The sequence below is a fragment of the Pelodiscus sinensis genome, chromosome 6 (genome assembly GCF_052426305.1).
Source record: "Pelodiscus sinensis isolate ZL-2025 chromosome 6, ASM5242630v1, whole genome shotgun sequence".
Classification (NCBI taxonomy): domain Eukaryota; kingdom Metazoa; phylum Chordata; order Testudines; family Trionychidae; genus Pelodiscus; species Pelodiscus sinensis.
In genome coordinates, this window is record NC_143057.1 from 79,241,701 (window position 1) to 79,260,615 (window position 18,915).

General features: G+C 43.5%; 1 protein-coding gene across 1 annotated transcript in view; it reads left to right on the plus strand.

Annotated features, from left to right (window-relative positions):
* Positions 1 to 6,089: 6,089 nt before the first annotated feature.
* The window catches only part of EDIL3 (EGF like and discoidin domains 3), a 429,858-nt gene continuing 417,032 nt past the window's right edge, over positions 6,090 to 18,915 (plus strand). The window contains exon 1 of the mRNA XM_006124343.5: positions 6,090 to 6,710. Within this exon, the coding sequence (XP_006124405.3) occupies positions 6,644 to 6,710 (67 nt within the window). The 5' untranslated portion in view covers positions 6,090 to 6,643. The remainder of the gene's footprint in view (positions 6,711 to 18,915) is intronic.

The window sequence follows — 18,915 nt, forward strand, 5'->3', positions numbered from 1 at the left end:
CTGCCTTCCTGGTCCTGCACAAGGTCAACCCTGAGCTCATTCTTGGAACCCTCTCCCTCTGACGACACGACATCCCCCTGGAGAAGTGGGTCACAATAGCCATCTGGAAGCTTGTCACTTCTGGCAGCTACTGGTCTGTGGGCAACCAGTTCGGCAAGGGGAATTCCACCATCGGGGCCCTCCTCATGGAGGTAAGACACTCTCAGGCTGCAGTCCCTGCACGAAGGGAAGAGGAGTCTTGGAAAAGCGGGACCGTCGGGAAAGGAGGGTTAGGTCCTGTGGTGGCTGGAGTGGGGACCCTTGGGAAAGAGGGATTGGGGGCTGTTTGGTGATCAGGCAGGATGCACAGCACCCGCATCTTTTGAAATTCCAGCCTGTACGTGTAAGCGGGCACATTCTTCCCCCACCATGATTTTGCCATTGGGGACGTGCAGATGCCACTGTGCATCATGGGGGATGCTGCCTACCCCCAGATACCATGGTTAATGAAGCCACCTGGACCCCAGCAGGGACCAATTTGATGCCAGCCTGAAACAGTGGAGTGTGCCTTTGGCCACCTCAAGGCGCAGTTCAGGTGCCTTCTGACTCACCTCGATGTGGGGGAGCACAACATCCCTGAGGTGGTCACAGCATGTTGTGTTCTCCACAACATTGTGGAGAGGAAGGGGGAGGCCTTCCTCCCAGGGTGGGGGGCAGATGCCAGACACGAGGGGCAACTCTTTGAGCAGCCATGGACAACTACCATCTGCCAGGCTCATCAGGCCATTGGGCACATCTGGGAGGCCCTGAGGGAGAGGTTCTCTGAAGGACCCCAGTAACTCTCCCCAGAGCCTCCCCCCTAGGGGCTTCTGGCTTGCTGCCCTATCCCTTCCCCACCACAACTCCTCCCTTCACCCCTTTCCTGATCTTTCAATAAAAACACCTGTTTGGTTTTGAACAAAACAAACTCTGTATTGATCTTTCAATAAAAACAATTGGAGGGGGCTCATAACCTGGAGGGGAGGGGGGCTCATAACCAGGAGGAGAGGGAAGCTCTGAGTGACGTGGGGTAGGCTGGATGTGCCACCTTGGGCACAGGGACTTGTCAGACTTGGGGTTGTGTGGGTCCAGGGACCACAGAGAGGAGGGCAGGAGGGGGGGGGGCTGAAGCGGGATCAAGGATGGCAGGGGGGCAGGGGAAGGAGGCATAGGCATCACCTGGAGAGGGGGCATGGGCATTGCTTGGGGAAGGAGCAGAAGCATCACTTGAAGAGGGAGCAAAGGTATCACTTGGGGGGCAGGTGGAGGGGGAATGGGCATTGCAGGGGGCAGGCGGTGGTAGGAAGGAGCAGCGACAGCAGGTGGGTATGCCATCATGTTGCGCATGATGGCACACATGCTATTGCACTGCTGCATGAGCGGGTCCCACACGCAGTTCCGCCACTCTGCATCCTCACAGATCTTCTGCGCTAGGGTCTGCAGCATGTCACACAGGATGCTGACGTGCTGCCGCATCAGGTCTTCCCAGACCCTGGAACACTTTCGAGTATCCCAGGCTCTGGCGGCTGGCTTGGGTGATGTGGTTCACCTCTCAGTCCTGACTGGTCTGGCTGTGGAGAACACAAAGAGGGAGAGGCAGTCAGTCATCCATGCAGATACTGTCCCTGAGGCTGCACCCTCCTCTGTGAGCAGCAACCAACAGTCCTCGGGCCAGATGAGGGGGATGTCTCAGGAGCAAGGAGATGTGTGGCCTGCACAGTAAACCTTGCCTCACAGGGACCCTGAGGTGCCCAGGGGATCATGCTGCCCGCTACCCCCGCCCCCTCCCCCAGCCCATGGAGAAGCAGGCAAGGGAAGTATCCGGCCATAGTGGGATCCCATGGGTGGCAAAGAAGCAGGGAGCAGCCTGGCCCTCCCTGGGGTCCACGCACACACCTGCATTTGCAGCACTGTCCATAGGACTAGGTGGTGTATCGCATGTGCAGGCATGCCCATGTGCTGTGTGTGGCACTCCTTGGTGCACCTAGGGTCATGTCTGTGCCCTTGTGGCTAGCCTGCTTCCAGCCATGGCAAATGCTGGGAGGGCCCCCACCCCTACGGCCAGATGTGTGTGGCCTCCCCTGAACCTGGCAGCAGGATCCCACCCATGCTCCACGAGGAGTACAGCTAGTTCGGATTAGGAAGCCTAATCCGAACTAGCTACTCCGTGCCGCGTGTAGCCGTGCAGAACGGGGTTCGAACTAGCCGGGATTTAAAAATGGCGCCGGCCGGCTTCATGCAAATGAAACCCGGGAAATTCAAATCCCGGGCTTCATTTGCAATTGCGGATGACTACATTACCCCTGCTAGTTCGAACTACATTACCCTGCTTCACTGTTGCTTCCTTAGCTGGGATCAAAGGACTCTTCATGGATGTCTCTAGCTTCTGCAGGTCCTGCGGACAGACATGTGATCTGTTCTCTGGGAGCATAAACCCTGTTTTTTAGTGTAGGAAAAGTGCCACCACTCAGGGTGTGTCTAGACTACAGAGTTTTGTCGACAAAAGTGGACTTTTGTCGACAAAACTATACCTGCATCTACACTACCACTGAGTTCTGTCGACATAACGTTGACAGAACTCAGCAGTTTTGTCGACGCTGGTAAACCTCATTTTACGAGGCATAACGCCTTCTGTCGACAGAGTTCTGTCGACAGAAGGTATTGTATGTAAACTGTCCTTGCGTCTACACTGCCATGTCGACAAAGCATCTTGCTTTGTCGACAGAACTGAATGTAGTGTAGACGCTCTTTGTCGACAGAAGCTTTGTCGACAGTATCTGTCGACAAAACTTCTGTCAACAAAACTCTGTAGTTTAGACGTACCCCCAGGGTTTTCTTTTCCCTTAAGCCATCTGTGGTGGAAATACCTTACTGGTCTTTGGGTAACAGTCATCCCCATGTCATTAGTAATCTGGTACTGCATCATGGAGGCCATGAGAGAGGCAACTGTTATCTTCTATATCTTGGCCAAGCTGTAGTTTGGATAACTCTGTCCCTTTTACCTTTGTTCTTCCTGCTTTTTGCAACTTTATACAGTTTTCTGTGCTGAAAACAACTTGGAAAGTGCTTAGATGGTATGGTGATGAAGGTTGTATAGTAGCCTCATTACAGTAGAAGATAATATTTTTCTTCATTTCTTGTCCTAAACTACTGCGCAGTTTTGCTGTGAGCTGCTAAATAGTCACTGCATCCCACCAGAGAGGTGCTTGCATTTTAGTGATGGATGAAGTGATTGTTCTCACTGTGTGTTTGTATACAAACACATATAAAGATTGAAGTAATTTAGGATTCTGAGGATGAAATACACTATCTAATGTACTCTGGTGGCTTCATATTGTTGTCCTCTTTTTTGACAATTGAATGGGATGGAATTAAATTACAAAAAAAAAAAAATAGAAAAAAAGATTGTGATACAGACCATCCTCACTGTTCCAAAAAAACGTTCTAAAAAACTTGCATTTATAGCAAAACAACTTAAAGCAGGGAATTTTTTGGAAAAGATGGCTGACTTCCATTTGTGCAAATTGGTTTTTTATTTTTTATTTGTTTTTGCATGACTTAAGAGTGGGGAATGAGAGGACGTATTACTCATCAGTTCCTTCAAGCATCAATGACTTTAGTGCTGAATGTATGTATACTGGGGCAATTGATACAGATATTGTACAGATATCAAGAAATTGAGTATTGTTTCTAAGGGATGCAGTTGTAAACCCCACTGCTTACAGGAATTTAAATTAGATCAAGCATTAGAAAATAAATGGATGAAGACTATCATGAGCTGACAGCTGATGACCACTTTAGTCATGTAGTTCAGTTCCATCTCTGTGATGCTTTCTTTTGTTGTCAAGCAATCAGATTTGTCATCAAATTTACATATGTATTCTTACAGTATCTTGACATTTTTTCCAAATCCAATTATCTTCAATAACCAGTAAATAAAAACAGAATATTATTAGTCAAACTAATATTACTATGTTGATACTTATGTGGACAGTAAAGTTAATCATAGCTACATAAAATCAACAGTTTTGAAACATCTAAAGATGTTTCCAACCTTCCAGAGAATTAATTAAATTATTTTTATTCCACTGCAATGTTAATAATGAGTGGAGGATGGTTCAAAGAATGGAAAGAGAGGAAGAATGGTTTAGATCAGTGTTTCTCAACAAGTGGTACGAGTACCCTCAGGGGTACTCAAGAGAAGTCTGGGGGGTACGTCAACACAATTGAAATGTGTAGAAAAATGAATTTTTGTTGTAAATTTTACAACACTTTATTATTTTTGTACTTTTTACACCCACAGATTTCATTGCCCACCCGGGTATGATTAAGTTGTTTAAACATATTTGTTTCAATGATAGAAAAAAAATTGTGTGTCTGAAAGCTGTTGTTCCAGGGGTACTTTTTTTTAAGGGATACTTTATAAAAAAGGTTGAGACACACAGGTTTAGATGATAGGGTGTTAACCTAGGACTCCAGGGGTATGTCTAGATAGCAGTGCTATTTTGGGATACTTCTGGTATTCCAAAATAGCTATTCCTCAAAAAAAGAGTACAGGTGTCAAAAAATCACCCCGCTGTCCGCAAAACCGTGTCTTAAACCATGGTTTCAGTTTCAAAATGGCACTTGTTAGAAACAGCTCCAGAATGTGATTATGCAAATGAAGCATGGGATATTTAAATCCCCGCTTCATTTGCACACTTTCAATGTGCTTTATTTACATCCCTTTGCCAACAGTGGGGTGTAGTGTAGACCGAGGCTTGGAGATCTAGCTTCTGTTTCCCATTCTGCAACAGACTTCCTCTGTGCCCTGGCTGAGGGAATGGAGGCAAAGAGTGACCATCTGTTAAAATGGATTTTTTGCTCCCTGCTATCTATTCCCAGGGAGTGCTGTGAGAATAAATGTGTTAAAAATAGTGAATCACTCAGACACCATAGCAATGGGTCATGTAACTATTTAGGTAGTCTTTTTGGTTTGGGGTTTTTTGTTTTTTTTGTTTTTTGTTTTTGAGAAAACTTAAGAGTGTTTAGCTATTTGTACAGTTCACAGTTAAAGTGTTTTTAAAGTGGATTGTCCTTGACATCAGTCAAAATTCAACACAAGTTAGCAATCACTAAAACATAAGTTATCTGGTAGCCTATGTAAAATTCTTTGGCTGAAGAGGAGTCTGACATACACGCAGTCTCCAAGATCCCAAATATTTCTTTGTCATGGAAGCTGAATATTAATGGTGTTGGATCAATTCCCCTTCTAGTTCAGATGGTCTGCTTAAGTGAGGTTGGGAACAGGACTGGGGCTGGCAGGGGCAGATTGTCACTGTCCATGCTGTTTTGTTGATAAACATCACCCATTGTGAGTTCTAAATGGGCAGGTGAGCACTTCTTCTCATTTGGCCATTGTCCCAAGGACCTTGGCCATGGCCTAATTTAATTGCAAAGAAGCCTGTATTGTTACTGTCTGTGCCTCCTAAGGGACAGAGCTTTTCAGTCCACCTAGGGCATTTTCATGTGTCCTTAACTCACCTAGGCTATGTGTACACAGCAGCGTTATTTTGGAATAACTGATGTTATACTGAAATTATAAAATGCTCATCTACACAGCAAGCCATTATTTCAAAAGAATGGCGAGATGGAGGACTTTTCACTCTGACTCCTGTAACCCTCATTTCATGAGGAGTAAGGGAAGTCAAAGGAAGAGTGCTCTTCCTTCTGCTTTCTGCTGTGTGGACGGTGCGGAATTAAGCTATTTTGACTTAGCTACACAATGTAATGTGGCAGCTTAATTAGACTTGTGCCCTGCTGTGCAGAGGTGCCCCTAGAGAAGGAGCAGGAGGAAATCATCAAACATTTGTTTCTCTTGCACCATTGAAGTGTGACTCATTAAGAGGGCTGAAGGAACGGCTCCCCCAGTACAAGGAGACCCTGACAAGTTGTTACATGTGTAAGGATTTTCATTACAAAGTTACCAAGCACAAGCTGCAGGGGGAGGAGGAGGTAACACACAGCCTCGCTCCATGAAATCACCTCCTCCCTTCTTCCACTGGGGCTTCAGGGCGGGGAGTGGAGGGTGGAGCAGGTGCCAGGGCGTGGCTGGATCCGCTCTCTTTGTGTGTCGTCTTCTCGCTTTCTTCCAGCAGAAGGAGCCACTCAGTGAACAGACCAGGGGAGGGAGCTTCTGTGGCTCTCAGCTCAGAGGCACGCCGCCTCTGTTTGTATACAGTGCGCTCTCCAGCCGGCAGGGCTCTGTCCTCCCTCCCTTCATTGTTCCCTTCCCGTCAGAAGCCCCTGCAGCTGCAGGCGCCGGAGGAGGAGGCTGCCACCAGCCCGGTGTGAGAAGGCGAAGCGCCACACGCCCAGCCAGCTCCAGAGCGCATCACCGGACCAGCCTTTGCTGGGCAAGCGGGGATGGACTTGCAGCGCTCAGTCTGAGCTGCTCTGGCTCGTTCCGGGATCTTATTAGGAGAGGAAGAAGCAGAACTCAGCCGCCCGCCAAGAGAATTAGCCTGATTGCAAGGCACCTCCAGGAAGAGGACATCTTCTTGCAGAGTCGCTTGCGGGAAGGATCCCCCCGCCTTTCCAAGCATCCCCTGCCTGGGCTCGCCCCTTGGGGGAGGAAAGAATCGCGATGAGCCGCTCGCCGCTCGCCTGGCTTTTGCTCTGTCTGAGCCTCGGGGGGCCACACATCACCAAAGGTGAGCAGAGGCACGCCAGGGGCTGTGGCCGCAGGGCAGTGCGGAACGGGCTGAGGGGCGTCCGTGGGGCAGGGGGTCCCGAAGTCAGAAGCGAAGTGCGGAGTGAGGCTTGACGCAGGCGATTGGGGGGGAAGGGGACGTGAACTACTGGAAGCTGTGCATAATGCAAAGCTGTGACGGGGCGGGGGGGGAGGTTGTGTGTGTCGAATTAGGCGCCCTCAGCACACATGTGCTGTTCAGTAACTGCTTAATTAGTGGGAAAGATACGGCTGGGATCTTAAATGTGATCCAGAGGAGCGAGTGGGAAGACTCACGTCCACAGAGGGGTCCACATCGTCCCTTTCCATGTTTAAGGCTGTTAATTCGGTGCTGAAGAGCCAGCAAAAAACGCTGAACAGTTTGCAAACACATCCACGGGCTTTTCTGCCGCTGTACTAATGAACGCCTGTGTCAATCTGCGTTTTGGCTGTCTCTCTAACTAGGACATTCTCCATCTGAAGCGTGTGTGTGTGGAGGGCGACCCCAGCCCTAGTCCGATGGGTTTTTCATTGATCCCTCGCCCCTTCCGTTATAAAAGTTGCCGGAGCTCATCTTGATGAGCTCCTAATGACCCAAGGCTGCGCGGGGAGGGAGGGTGTTAAATGTTTCTAAATACAGAACCTGGGGAAGGTAGGTGTGATCCTCTTGGGGGGGCGGAAGAGGGATATTGAGAAATATGAAGCGCTGCTGCTGGTTTCAAGTTTGTAGCTACAGGGGAAGGGGTGTTGGTCCACAATTGAGAAGCGCTCTCTCTCTCTCTCTCTCTCTCTGGCAGACACTGAAGCATCCTTCCTGGGAGGGAGTGTGCTTGGAGGGGGGTGACAAGCGGGTGGGAAAAGCCTTCGAGCACCTTGCGGGCTTCCAGGCTGAAATCCCTCTCTTTCTCTCTGTCTCTGACTGCAGCCCCAGGGGAAAGTTCCCCCGGAGCGGAAAAGAGACCTGCTATTCCCACCTCCCCCACAGAGTGGGAGGGATTCGTCCAGCGCAGCGCTGAGCAGCAGGGGCTGAGAGATCCCCCGCCACGGGCGGCTTGTCAGTGTCTTTCCTGGTACGATCGCAGCCGCAGCCAAGGTGCTGGAGTGCAGCCTGCTGCGTAGTTAGGCTCCCAGACGCAGCGAGCGACTCGCCCGCAAGCGGAGGTTCCCCACCCGCAGGCACCCGCCGGGCTGGTCCCCGCGCGGGTTGTCTCTGTCTCCGCGCTCGGGCTCTAGAGCAGCGAGAGGAGGCGTGGGGCTGGGGCGGGGGGATGCGCGAGCCGCTCCCGGCGCCTGTCCCAGGAGGGTGGCGAGGAGCGCAGCCCCCGTGCGGGTGGAGGCGAGAAGGGTTGGGCGCAGCCAACTGCAGATTTAAGATCCCCAGCCGAGTTGGGAGCTCTGCGCTGCGGGCACTCCCCTCTCCTGCTGCTGCTTCGTAAATCACCGCCTCTGCCCAGCAGCGCGCACCCAGCCCAGCAACTGCTAGGGATAAGGCTGGCCCAGCAAAAGCCAGCTGGCGATCGGGGTCCCGCACCCTTCACCGGCAGTGATGTAGCAGCTGCTTGCTCCAAAGCCTCTAGCACTGTGTGTCAATGAAACGAACCGGTCCAGTCCGCCACTTCCCTCCCCTGCTGTCATTTACATCTTTCCGCGGGGCCATCCTTGCAAATAGCTGCCCGTGCCGCTTGAGTTTCTCCTCCGCTAGATCCCAACTGATAACCGCAGCGGGAACTTACAAGCAGTACGGTTGTATCCAACCCCCCACCCTCCTTTTTTTAAATCATTACTGTAGCATAAAAAGCCAGGCGGTAAGGGTTAAGGCACTGCGATGCACTACAAAAAGCGATGCGATTTTTGTCATTCTTGTACAGAGCAAGTATTAGTAGAGCATATGGCTGGCTAATTTCTTTAACATTTAGACTTGGCTCCTTTCATTAACCATTTTTTATTTTAAAATTAAACCAATGTATCAGTCAAATTGAATATTTTATTAGCTCTTAAATTATTCATTGCTACAGGCTGCTCTCAAAATCCAATAACGTTCATACAGTTGCAGCAAGCATGTGATATCTTATGCAATCTGTCCTTGTACCTGCAATTTCTGCCTGAAGTCTTTTAAGCAAAAGGTATTATATCTGACAAAGTCTAGACATGTCTTAAATACTCTGCCCTGGAATTGTTCATGACTGACTGCTACACATCTAAGCCTTTTTCTTCTAGTTAAAGCATGAGAGTTTTTTAAGGTGACTGGAGGATTAAATTAATCATTATTTTTCTACAGAGCAACATACCTTGTCGAGATAGCTTGCCCATTTTTACATAATGAGTTGAATTGTAATTGTTAAAATCGTTTTCCATTTATTTTAAAATGTTAATGATCAGCAAATAGTATTCTGAGTCTTCATAACATGTTAATAATAGTTCTTAAATCTATTAACTAAATTAATCTTGCTCTTTGGCATAAAACTGTAATAGGCATTCTCAACATTAGGATGCTACAGTGCTTCTAAAAACTTTTCAGACACTCCCAAACTTTTTCTATGCTTTGTTAAATGTAATCTCTCCTGATAAACATCAAATTTCAAAATAAAAACTGTGCAGTAGTGCCATCATTTATGTGATCAGCTCTGTGTTACTTAGCTGGTATTCACCCAAAAGCAACACAGATGGAAATCAAGTAATATGATTAGTTAATGAGTTGTGTTACTGATCTACTGTTACAGGCTTCTGTTCTTACAGCCAGGGCATGGTAATATGTACTTAGATTTCCTTGGATATCATTAAATGGAATTTAAAAATTATAGTTATTATATATGAATGCTGAAAATGGTTATACCAATTGCTGTTAACTCCTTGTCTTTAAAATGTGTGTTTATGGTAAAGTTTTATGTGCAGTGGATGTATACTTAACTAGAACAATGGTATAGTAAATCACTAAGTTGTCTTTTATGGAGGACAATAATAATGATGGAATAGTCTGGTCATTACAATGAGAGAACCTGATTTTTTTTTCTTCTATTTTATTTTGGCCACTCTGGCAAACTTTGCAATATCATACACTGACAGAGGAGTTCGATCTTCAGATTCTTGTTATATGCACATATATGTGAAAACTAGGTTGAGCGGGATGACTACTTGTAACATTTAGCTTTCAAGAAGATGTAAATGAATTGTTTGAAAGGGAGTAACTGGTGTTTTGATATATTTATAAACGACAGTAAAAGGCTAACCTTTCTTTTTGTTGATGTTCTTTGGTAAAACCTGAGCACAAGAAATCTGATGTGTCATTTATTGAACAGACAGCAGCTACAGTGGAGAAAAGGTTGATTTATGATGGAATAAAAACGTTGTCTCTTTTCTATAGAAACAATACAAGGATATTAGTTTGGTTTGTATCACTTTTTAGAAACTAATCGAAATGAAGAGGAGTCTTATGAAATCTTGCAACTATTTGCAAAAATGGTGACTGAAATCGTGTCAATATTTATAATGTCAGAGATCAAAAAAATGTAAATGGTCTGACTACTTGAAATGCTTTGTTTAAGATTACTTTCTAAGTAACTTTAGAAATAGGTTGTAAGGTTTGTCAATGTTTTGTGATGAATTTGTGTTCTTTTGTGAATTGCAGTAATATGTCAGAGACATTCTAGAAAGTCTTCATATGTGATTTCAATGTTTCATTGTCTTTCATTAATGGATCTTGTTTATTCACTATGAATCAATACATATTTAAGCAGAATCAATCCCAAACTGATGAATTTCAGAAGAAAAAGCTGTGAAAGACTTTGTGGTACTGATCTGTGTTGAGAATGGACTGTTAATCAGATATACCCTCACCAGTAGGTGTCAGAAGTGTCAATGGAGTTTGTTTACACAAACTAAGAAGTAAAATCACTACCCAAACATGTCATGTGATCAAATGGGTAATTAACCATTAGGATTACCTCAATGAAAGAGAGAGTGTAAAGTTAAGAGATGTTTAATATTTAACAATTTCTGTAATTATGTGTATATTTTAAAGCACATTTTCGAATAGCACTTGCTCAGTAAATTCAACTCATGGTAGATTTTTTTGCAGGAAATAGACACCGATCTGTATAGTGCCCCTGCATTGAACAGTTTCTGTTCAGAGATTATGGGAAGTCTTTACACAGAAATTTAGCAAACCGATCGCCAAAAAAAGTCTATAAGCTTTTTTTGTCCATGTCTGGGGAGCCTGAGAAAATATTTTTAAACCTCTAAGAAAAAACTTTTCCAAAAGATGAAGCATTTTTGCCATTACAATATAAAAACATAATTTATTCCAGTGCTTGGAAGCTTCTCTAAAGCCTGCTGTTACAGCTGGAATGAACAGCGTGGTGCAGCAGTACTGAGAAACCTCAGAGATGAATAGCAGAACATGATTGTTCAAATCTAACAACACTGTAAGACTGAAAACATCACAGACTTAAGATTTCCCTGTCTTATGTCTCAGTGAACCTTTTTGCATCTGTGGACAACATCAACTTCTCTACAAATAGCTGACAGCATGACCTGGCATAGGGGTTTCTCACTGTTCTTTAGCAGATTACCTTTGTATTCAAATTTGTTTCAAGAGCCTGCTGTGTAGTAGTTAGTATATAACATGCAGCAGGGTACAATAATGTAAGACTTGGCAGGTTTGGGCAGTAGCCAATGTCAAGCCATTCATTGTTTCAATGTGGATTCCTTTTTCAAAGAGTTCTTTTCAATAAAAATGAACAGACAATTTATGTGAAGCTGTGTAACAAAGACCATGTTTGCAGAATGAGTACTTAAGTGCCCCTTTCTGCTAGTCTCATAGCAGTTAAAATGCATGAGGGTTGTGTACACTCGGAAAGTTCCTTCAAAAGTAAATCTCTTGCCATTACAAGCCAGATTCTGATATCATTTCTTAACCTGAATAAACAGCTTGCTCCACAAATGGTCTTACTGACTTCATGGGAACACTCATAGGGCAAAGTGCTACTCAAAATGAGCAATAGCATTAATATCGGGTCTTGAAGAATTTGTATTGAAATGATCACAATGCTTTGGAATACTTCACTTTTATAAAAGTGTGTGGTCTCTTCCTTACAAATTCATTGCCCAGCTGTATGGTTGTTTTTCTTTACCACTTCTCAGTAACTTACTGGTCATGCTTCTTTGAGAACAGCACAGTCAAACTTTTAAAAGCTCACAAGCTGAGAGTAGTGCTGAAATCTTAGAAGATGATCATAGGGCCCGAAGTTGTACTCTGAGTCAGTTTTGGCATGTTTGAGAAATGGTTGAGGCTTGGCTAGACATTGTGTCAGACTGCACATAGAGATTTGAGAGCATGGGATGAGTATCCAAACAGTACTAATTTCTTTCAGCTTTAAAGTTTCATCCAAAATCATGTGAAATACTGAAGAAGGTTTGAACCAGAACAGATATTAAAGGGGCTGATGCTATCATTCCTAGAAAAGGCAAAAACCACACTGAAAGCAGTAGAAGTTTTCATCACAAATTGTGGCTCGGCTGTGTGTGTCTTGCTCTCTCTTTCAATCATATTTATGATGACAAGAAGTGGAGGAAAAGAAACAGGAACTAAACTTTTAAGTTTTATTTCTAGAACCCTGCAAATTTGTGTTTATCTGTGGTTATCAGCATCTGCAGATGTCAGTGCAGACATCTACAAAAATTAGATGTGGATATAAATTTTATAGCCACGCAGGATTCTCTGTTTCAGCCTAAGACAGTGGCAGATGATGCGGGGAGGAGGGAGGCTAACCATTTATAATTCTTATACTGTTATTTTATTTGTTGAAGTCTTTGCCTACTTTAGGGCTCTGTCATGATACCCTGAGGGTAGCATGGTTCTTGGGTACTGAAAAGTAGAGAGAGAACGGGCTGTTAGAAGGGGGTACATTTTGAAATCCTGGCTTTTGGGGGTCATGCCTGTGTATATTTGCATTGTACATAACTGTAGTTTGTTCAGAGGTCTGATTGAAATCTCTGAATGCTAGGCTAATATGAATATTTAATTAAATATTTCTTGCCTAGAAAATATTTCAGATTTAAAAAGCTGAAAAATCAGACCAAACTTCAGCACCTATAAGCAAAGTACTGGGCACAATTAGAATATGTAATTACCTAAAAATTCATTATAATAGTATCTGTTCTGAGTGGAATAAATTATCATGCAAAATTCTTATAAAAACATATTAAATCCTGCTGTAATCCATATATAATGCTTGTAGGTCAGAATAGCCAAATGGGGTTCGATCATAGGATGCTAACCGTCATGTTTCAAAACAATCAGTTATAGGATCCAAAAACTGCATTGAAAACAACTAAACTTCTGAGGCTGCTCAGCTGAAACTTAAAAGCTAATGAACATTGTCTTGCCCTACCTCCCCCCTGCCCCAGGTCCTTTTCAAAACCACTTATTAAAAATGTCTCTTCCAAGCTATGGCTTGTATGCCAAGAAGCATTTAGAAGGGCTTTTTTTCACCAGGTAGGTAAAGAGTACCTCAGAATATGTGGTTATAATGGAGATCCTGGCACAGTCTTAATTACAGCATTGCTGTAATGCAGAAAGTAGGTCACAAAACAGATTTTAAACTTGTAAACATTTTTCTTGCAACTTGGGCAGCACTATTTTTCTACTTGAAATGTAGTGCTTGGCTTACATCAGAGAGGGACATCCGATGAAAGATATGAAGAAGGCGTACTAAGACCAGCCCTCTCTATGTAAAGCTCAGCTATGAGTAGAGCTGGCTCAGAATTTTTCAATGAACGATTTTTCTAAATTGAAATAGAAACTTTCTGAGAGTTGAGACAGATTTAAGCCTATCCCGGAGCAGCTCATAGCCGGGCAGTTAGAGCCCTGATCAGTGATGCAGGAGACCAAAATTCAAGTGTGTGCTCTGCCTGATCTGGAGCAAAAAAAATCTTCTCTGAACCTGTGTCTTAAGCATTCCATGCAAGAGCCCTAAGTACCAGCTTAGGAAATCAGTATTTATCTCAATCATTCCTGTTCAATCTGAATTGGGCCAGAGAGAAGCTATTAAAGCCTGGTGGTCAGCTGAGTGTGGACCATGTTCCAGTCCCTGTTGTGAATCGGGCAGAACCTGGTTCTTCCACAGCCCAGGTGAATGACCCCACCATTGGGCTACTAGCTGTCTTGGGGTGGATGTATTTCTCTATTTGTGAAACATTTCAATTGTTTTGTACTGGTGCAGAACATGACCAAATTCCAAAACCTTGACTTTTTTTTCCTGTAAAAGGCCCGATGCATGGCCATGCCTAAGAATAAAAGAGTGGTGAAGAGCCCTGTGTCCTTGCACTAGCTACTTGCATTAATGGAGTCTGCATTGGGGGTGGGAGGGAAGCAATTACCTCATGGGCTACCACCTCCCTTTCCTGGGAAGGTGTGCAGAGAGTAAATGGAACTTTGGGTCTGACCATCCACCCCATCCCTGTGAATGCTGGCATCTGAGCCAACACAAAGAGGGAAGTAATTTGCTTTTTCTGCCCTGCTCTGTGGGTACCACATCTATAAACTGCCCCTGTTGTCAGGCTGGTTTGTAAGACCACAGCTCTGCCTTTAGTACCCAAGTTTAAAGAAGTGTTTCCCAAACTATTGCTAGTTTTGACAGATCAGTCTTGTGAAACTGTTAATCACTTTAATCTTTTCCCAGTTTCCAGCATCAGTAAATATATTTGCCATAGTCTAGTGCTAGGAGACTGACAAAAATTGTTACAGAATTACTCTTTGTTGTTGTCAAGAAGCTGCTTCAAGCCCTATATAATTAGAGAGAATTACTGTGGCAGTGGGAAGATAAGTTTTCCCACTCTGCTCTTACATGGTGCAGCCGCTGTTGACAATGTATTGGGATGGCTTTGAAATATAGTTTTATAAACCAAGTTTACATGTGAAAGTTTAAAGTAAAAAGTGTTTTAAAGCAATTGTATTTTCTTGTCTATCTGTTTGCTGCTATTGTTGATATCTCTGTTACTGTTAGATGTCATTACATGCTTCCAATCTCTTGAATCCGGGCTTTCGTTATTCTCTTATAGTTCCACAAATGGTGTTACTTAATCGCTCTACCATATATTTATCTATCCATACTACACTTTCTCGATATTGCCATGTGCTCTGAAGTTCTTCTATCTTGTTGCTTGTTCACTTTAAGCTTTCTCAGCAGTGCATTATTTATTTAGGTACTCATTTGTATAGCAGTCATTGGTGGAATTTCATTCTTCATGAAATTCATAGAATTCCTTCTCTGAGAAATTGTTCAAGCAGGACTTTTCTTGGGATAGTGAGAAGATACAGAACTGAAGAACAATCCATTGTCATTTCCCATTTTGCTTTTTAGGAAAACTAGTGGGTTGTGCCCTCTACTCACTACACTCTCCTCTCTCTCTGGCCACTTTTGCTTTGCTGAGAGAGACTGATGTGGCTGATGACGCTTGGCAGGAATATTCTGTTGTTCGGAGGGAAAAACTTTTTTATATATAAGAGCAAGATTATGAAATAGTACCCCAAAGATGATTCAGGTTCATCATTTGAGATATTTAAAAGAAACTGACAAATATATCATAAGGAATAATTCTCCTATAGTAAGGAGAATAAGCAAGATGACCTAATTATGTGTTTCTACAACTTTGCTTTTTATGATTCTTTTTAGGAGACCTATATTAGCAACTATTCTTTTGACTGTCTCTTATAGCTCATGTTCTTTCCCAAAAGTCATCCTACAAAATAATGTACTGGTTATAAGTGTTCCTTCAATGGGTACTCTTTTTGCATAATGACTTTTTTTTTGTTGGTGCATTCTGGCCCTCCCTGTTTAAATCTCTTGACTTTCTCTATCAAGTATCTGTGCCATTGGATGTTTGGCTTCTCATTTTATGAATTTTACCCCTCCCCCAAATTCTGTTGTATTTGTCAAGAAAGATATATATTTCCATCCCAGCCTCTGGATTTCATAGTTCAATCTATCACAAAATCCAGCGAGCAGTACCAAAGATCAATGGAAACGCACAGGAGGCAAAGTCTTCCACACTTGGGGAAGTCATTGGAGATCTCTTGTGGGATAAATCCTCTGTTCTGTGTTGGAAGTCTGTGGGTGAGGAACAATCCTAAAAAACCTGCTAGATAAGTAGCAAAGATTAGAGTAAACACTGAATAAAATGGATTCTTAGACTAGCAGCCAGCATCTAGTGCAAACAAAAGTGACTAGGCAATGACTTCTACTTTGTGAGGAGTGTGGTGGTCTCTATGAATAGATGCAGCAGAGGTGAAAATAAATGAGTGCACTCTGGTGCCCAGCTCTGGTAAAAACTGGCTGAGCTACGGCAAAATCCAGCAGGGAGCTAAAGAGCTGGCAGGGACCCAGGTTGTGATTGGACAGTACTTGTAAGAAATTTAAGTTCCGTTCACTCCTGAGATACAGAGATTTCAAACTCTAAAATAAAAAGCTTCTTCTTTCCTGCCTTGCACTGATGTAGTCACTTATACCTGTACAATAGTAAGAGAGATGTAGCCGTGTTAGTCTGGTCTTGCTGAAACAAAAGACAGGACTATGCAGCACTTTAAAGACTAACAAGATAATCTAATAAACCAACTTGTTAGTCTTTAAAGTGCTGCATAGTCCTGTCTTTTGTTACACCTATACAGAGTGCCTATAAAATCTGCCACTCTGATTTGTCAGCATTTATACTTGTGTGTTTTCTTCACATAGGTGTAAGCAACTATGCAAGAATCGGGTCCTTATGCACATTGTCTACAGTTACCCAGTCCTCAGTAGTTATGCCACATTGGCCCTCCTGCCCAACTATGTGTTGGTTGACTTTAATGCCTGTTGCTTCAACTCTGGGCAGAATAAGACACTTGCTCATAATTTATCTGATTGAAATAGCTCTTGTCACAGCTGCAAGTGAGAAACTGTTCATGAGCGCTCTTTCCTCTTCCAACAGAGAGGAGAGAGAGAGAGAGATGCACTTCTCCTAAATCCCCTTGTGCATTAACTTCATGGTTAGCTAATTCCCAGTCAAGAACACTGATTTAAGACAGCTTCGGTATGTCTAGACTACATGGCTCCATTGACAGTCATGTAAATTAGTTTATTTGGAATAGTCAGAGAAGCGGGGATTTAAATAATTCCTGCTTCATTAAAATAAACATGGCTGCCATGCTGTGCCGACGATCAGCTGATCCGACACAGCTCGGCAGTCTAGACACAGATCTGTCGGCTGGGGAAGTCTTTGCCAACCGATCCCTTATGCCTCGTGAAATAAGGGTTACAGGATCAGTTGGCAAAGGCTTCCCCAGCCGACAGATCCGCGTCTAGACTGCTGAGCTGTGTCGGATCAGCTGATCGTCGGCACAGCATGGCAGCCATGTTTATTTTAATGAAGCAGGGATTATTTAAATCCCCGCTTCTTTGACTATGCTGAATAAACTAATTTACATGGCTCCGTCGACAGAGCCATGTAGTATAGACATACCCCTTGATTCTAGCTGCAGTCCTGGGTCTGGCTATAGCAAAGTATCTAAGCTGTTCCTTGGTCTCTACTCCAGCCCTTCTCTAGGACTATCTGCTGTTTCTGAAACCCATGTACTCATTCAGTGCAATCATCTCAAAGCCCAACCTTGCAGGGTTTGTGGAATGGCTGTTCAGTCTGATGTCAACCAGCGAAGGGGGGGCGAAGGTCTGGTAAGAATTTTAGGAAAACTTCTACATTTCTGCTTCCTGAATTAGCTGTGAGTGTGAGCCACCTCTTCAGACAGCATGAAAACTACGATTGTGGTGATATCATAATTGTAGTTACTCCCAAACTTAATCAATTTAGGAATCTTAGAAACGGATATTCTGTTGTGAAATTTCGCATTTTTGGAATCACTTTTTCAGGTAAAATGCTGGCTAATTTAATGCTCTCATTTTATGACTGTATGTGCATTAGATTCTCTCTTCTGTTCCATTTCCAAACTGATGAGCTGTAAGTTTCTTTAAAATGCATATTGCAAATGGCCCCAATGTGTTGATGGCATGGCATATGTGTTGATGTGTGTTGGAATAATTTTAAACAGCCTTGGGTGAAGAGAGACAGCTCAACTTTTCTGTAGAAAAATTATATTCAGAAAGGATATGATTTTGTTCTCCATTTTGCTGTTAAGAGTATAGCACAAAAATTGCTGGACATATTAGATTTATTACTCCTGTTCTTCAAGGAAAAAAAGACTATAGCTTGCTAAAAGACTTTAAGAAACATATTGCCCTGAGTTGTAATCTATTCTGTAACTGTCTTCATGAAAGGTATTTTTAGTGGGTTTAATTATATACTAATTAATGTTGGGCCGTGTTTTCTATATGTCTGAGTAGGGGAGTAATTGTACCTTTTTGCACCCCAATGTAGTCATCTAGGATCTACCCAAATCTTAGTTTTGAGTGTGAGGAGGGTATTCTGCCTCCATAAAAAATGTTTAGAGTAAGAGAAGCCATGACTTGACTTCTCCTGCATGCTGGGTGGTGGAGTTGGCTGAACATATAGGGCAGAGCAGAGATCATACTGAACCTTATAAAGGGCTGGCATAAGATACATCCACTCACTCCATGGAAATGAGGTAAAGAAGAATTTCACTTTGAAGGTGGATATGTCTGGGGCATATTCCCAGGGCAGTGGCTCTGAGTCATTCCACGCTCCTGGTAAAGGGTTAAAGGCTCAATCTAATCCTTTTTATGAATAGCATTAGAAATACATTGTGCCTGAGGGTTGGAGACTAAATGAGACTTTCTTTTTCTGTCTGGTACTTCACATGGTTTTTTGGAGCAATGACTTAATTTCCAGGGAAACTTGAAAGTGCAAGAGAAGAGATCCAAAATACAAGGGATTCATGTGAAATATTAACAAAATAAATCAAAATGACTGACAGGGATGGTTATGGAGGAAACAGCAGGCTTTCTGCAGTTTAATATTTCATCATTAAACGACCAAAAAAGTCTATACCAGCATTCCCTGGATGGGAGGTATTTATTATGGAATTTATTCAGAGAGATCTTATATGAAACAGGAACTTCTCATTGGCCACTAGAATATGTAGCCAATTGTTTCCATAGTTTCATAGTTGTAATAAGAATTTGGGAAAATGTGGGGATCTTGTTCTTTTTTGATTTTTTTGTCTTTTAAGGTCTATGCTACTC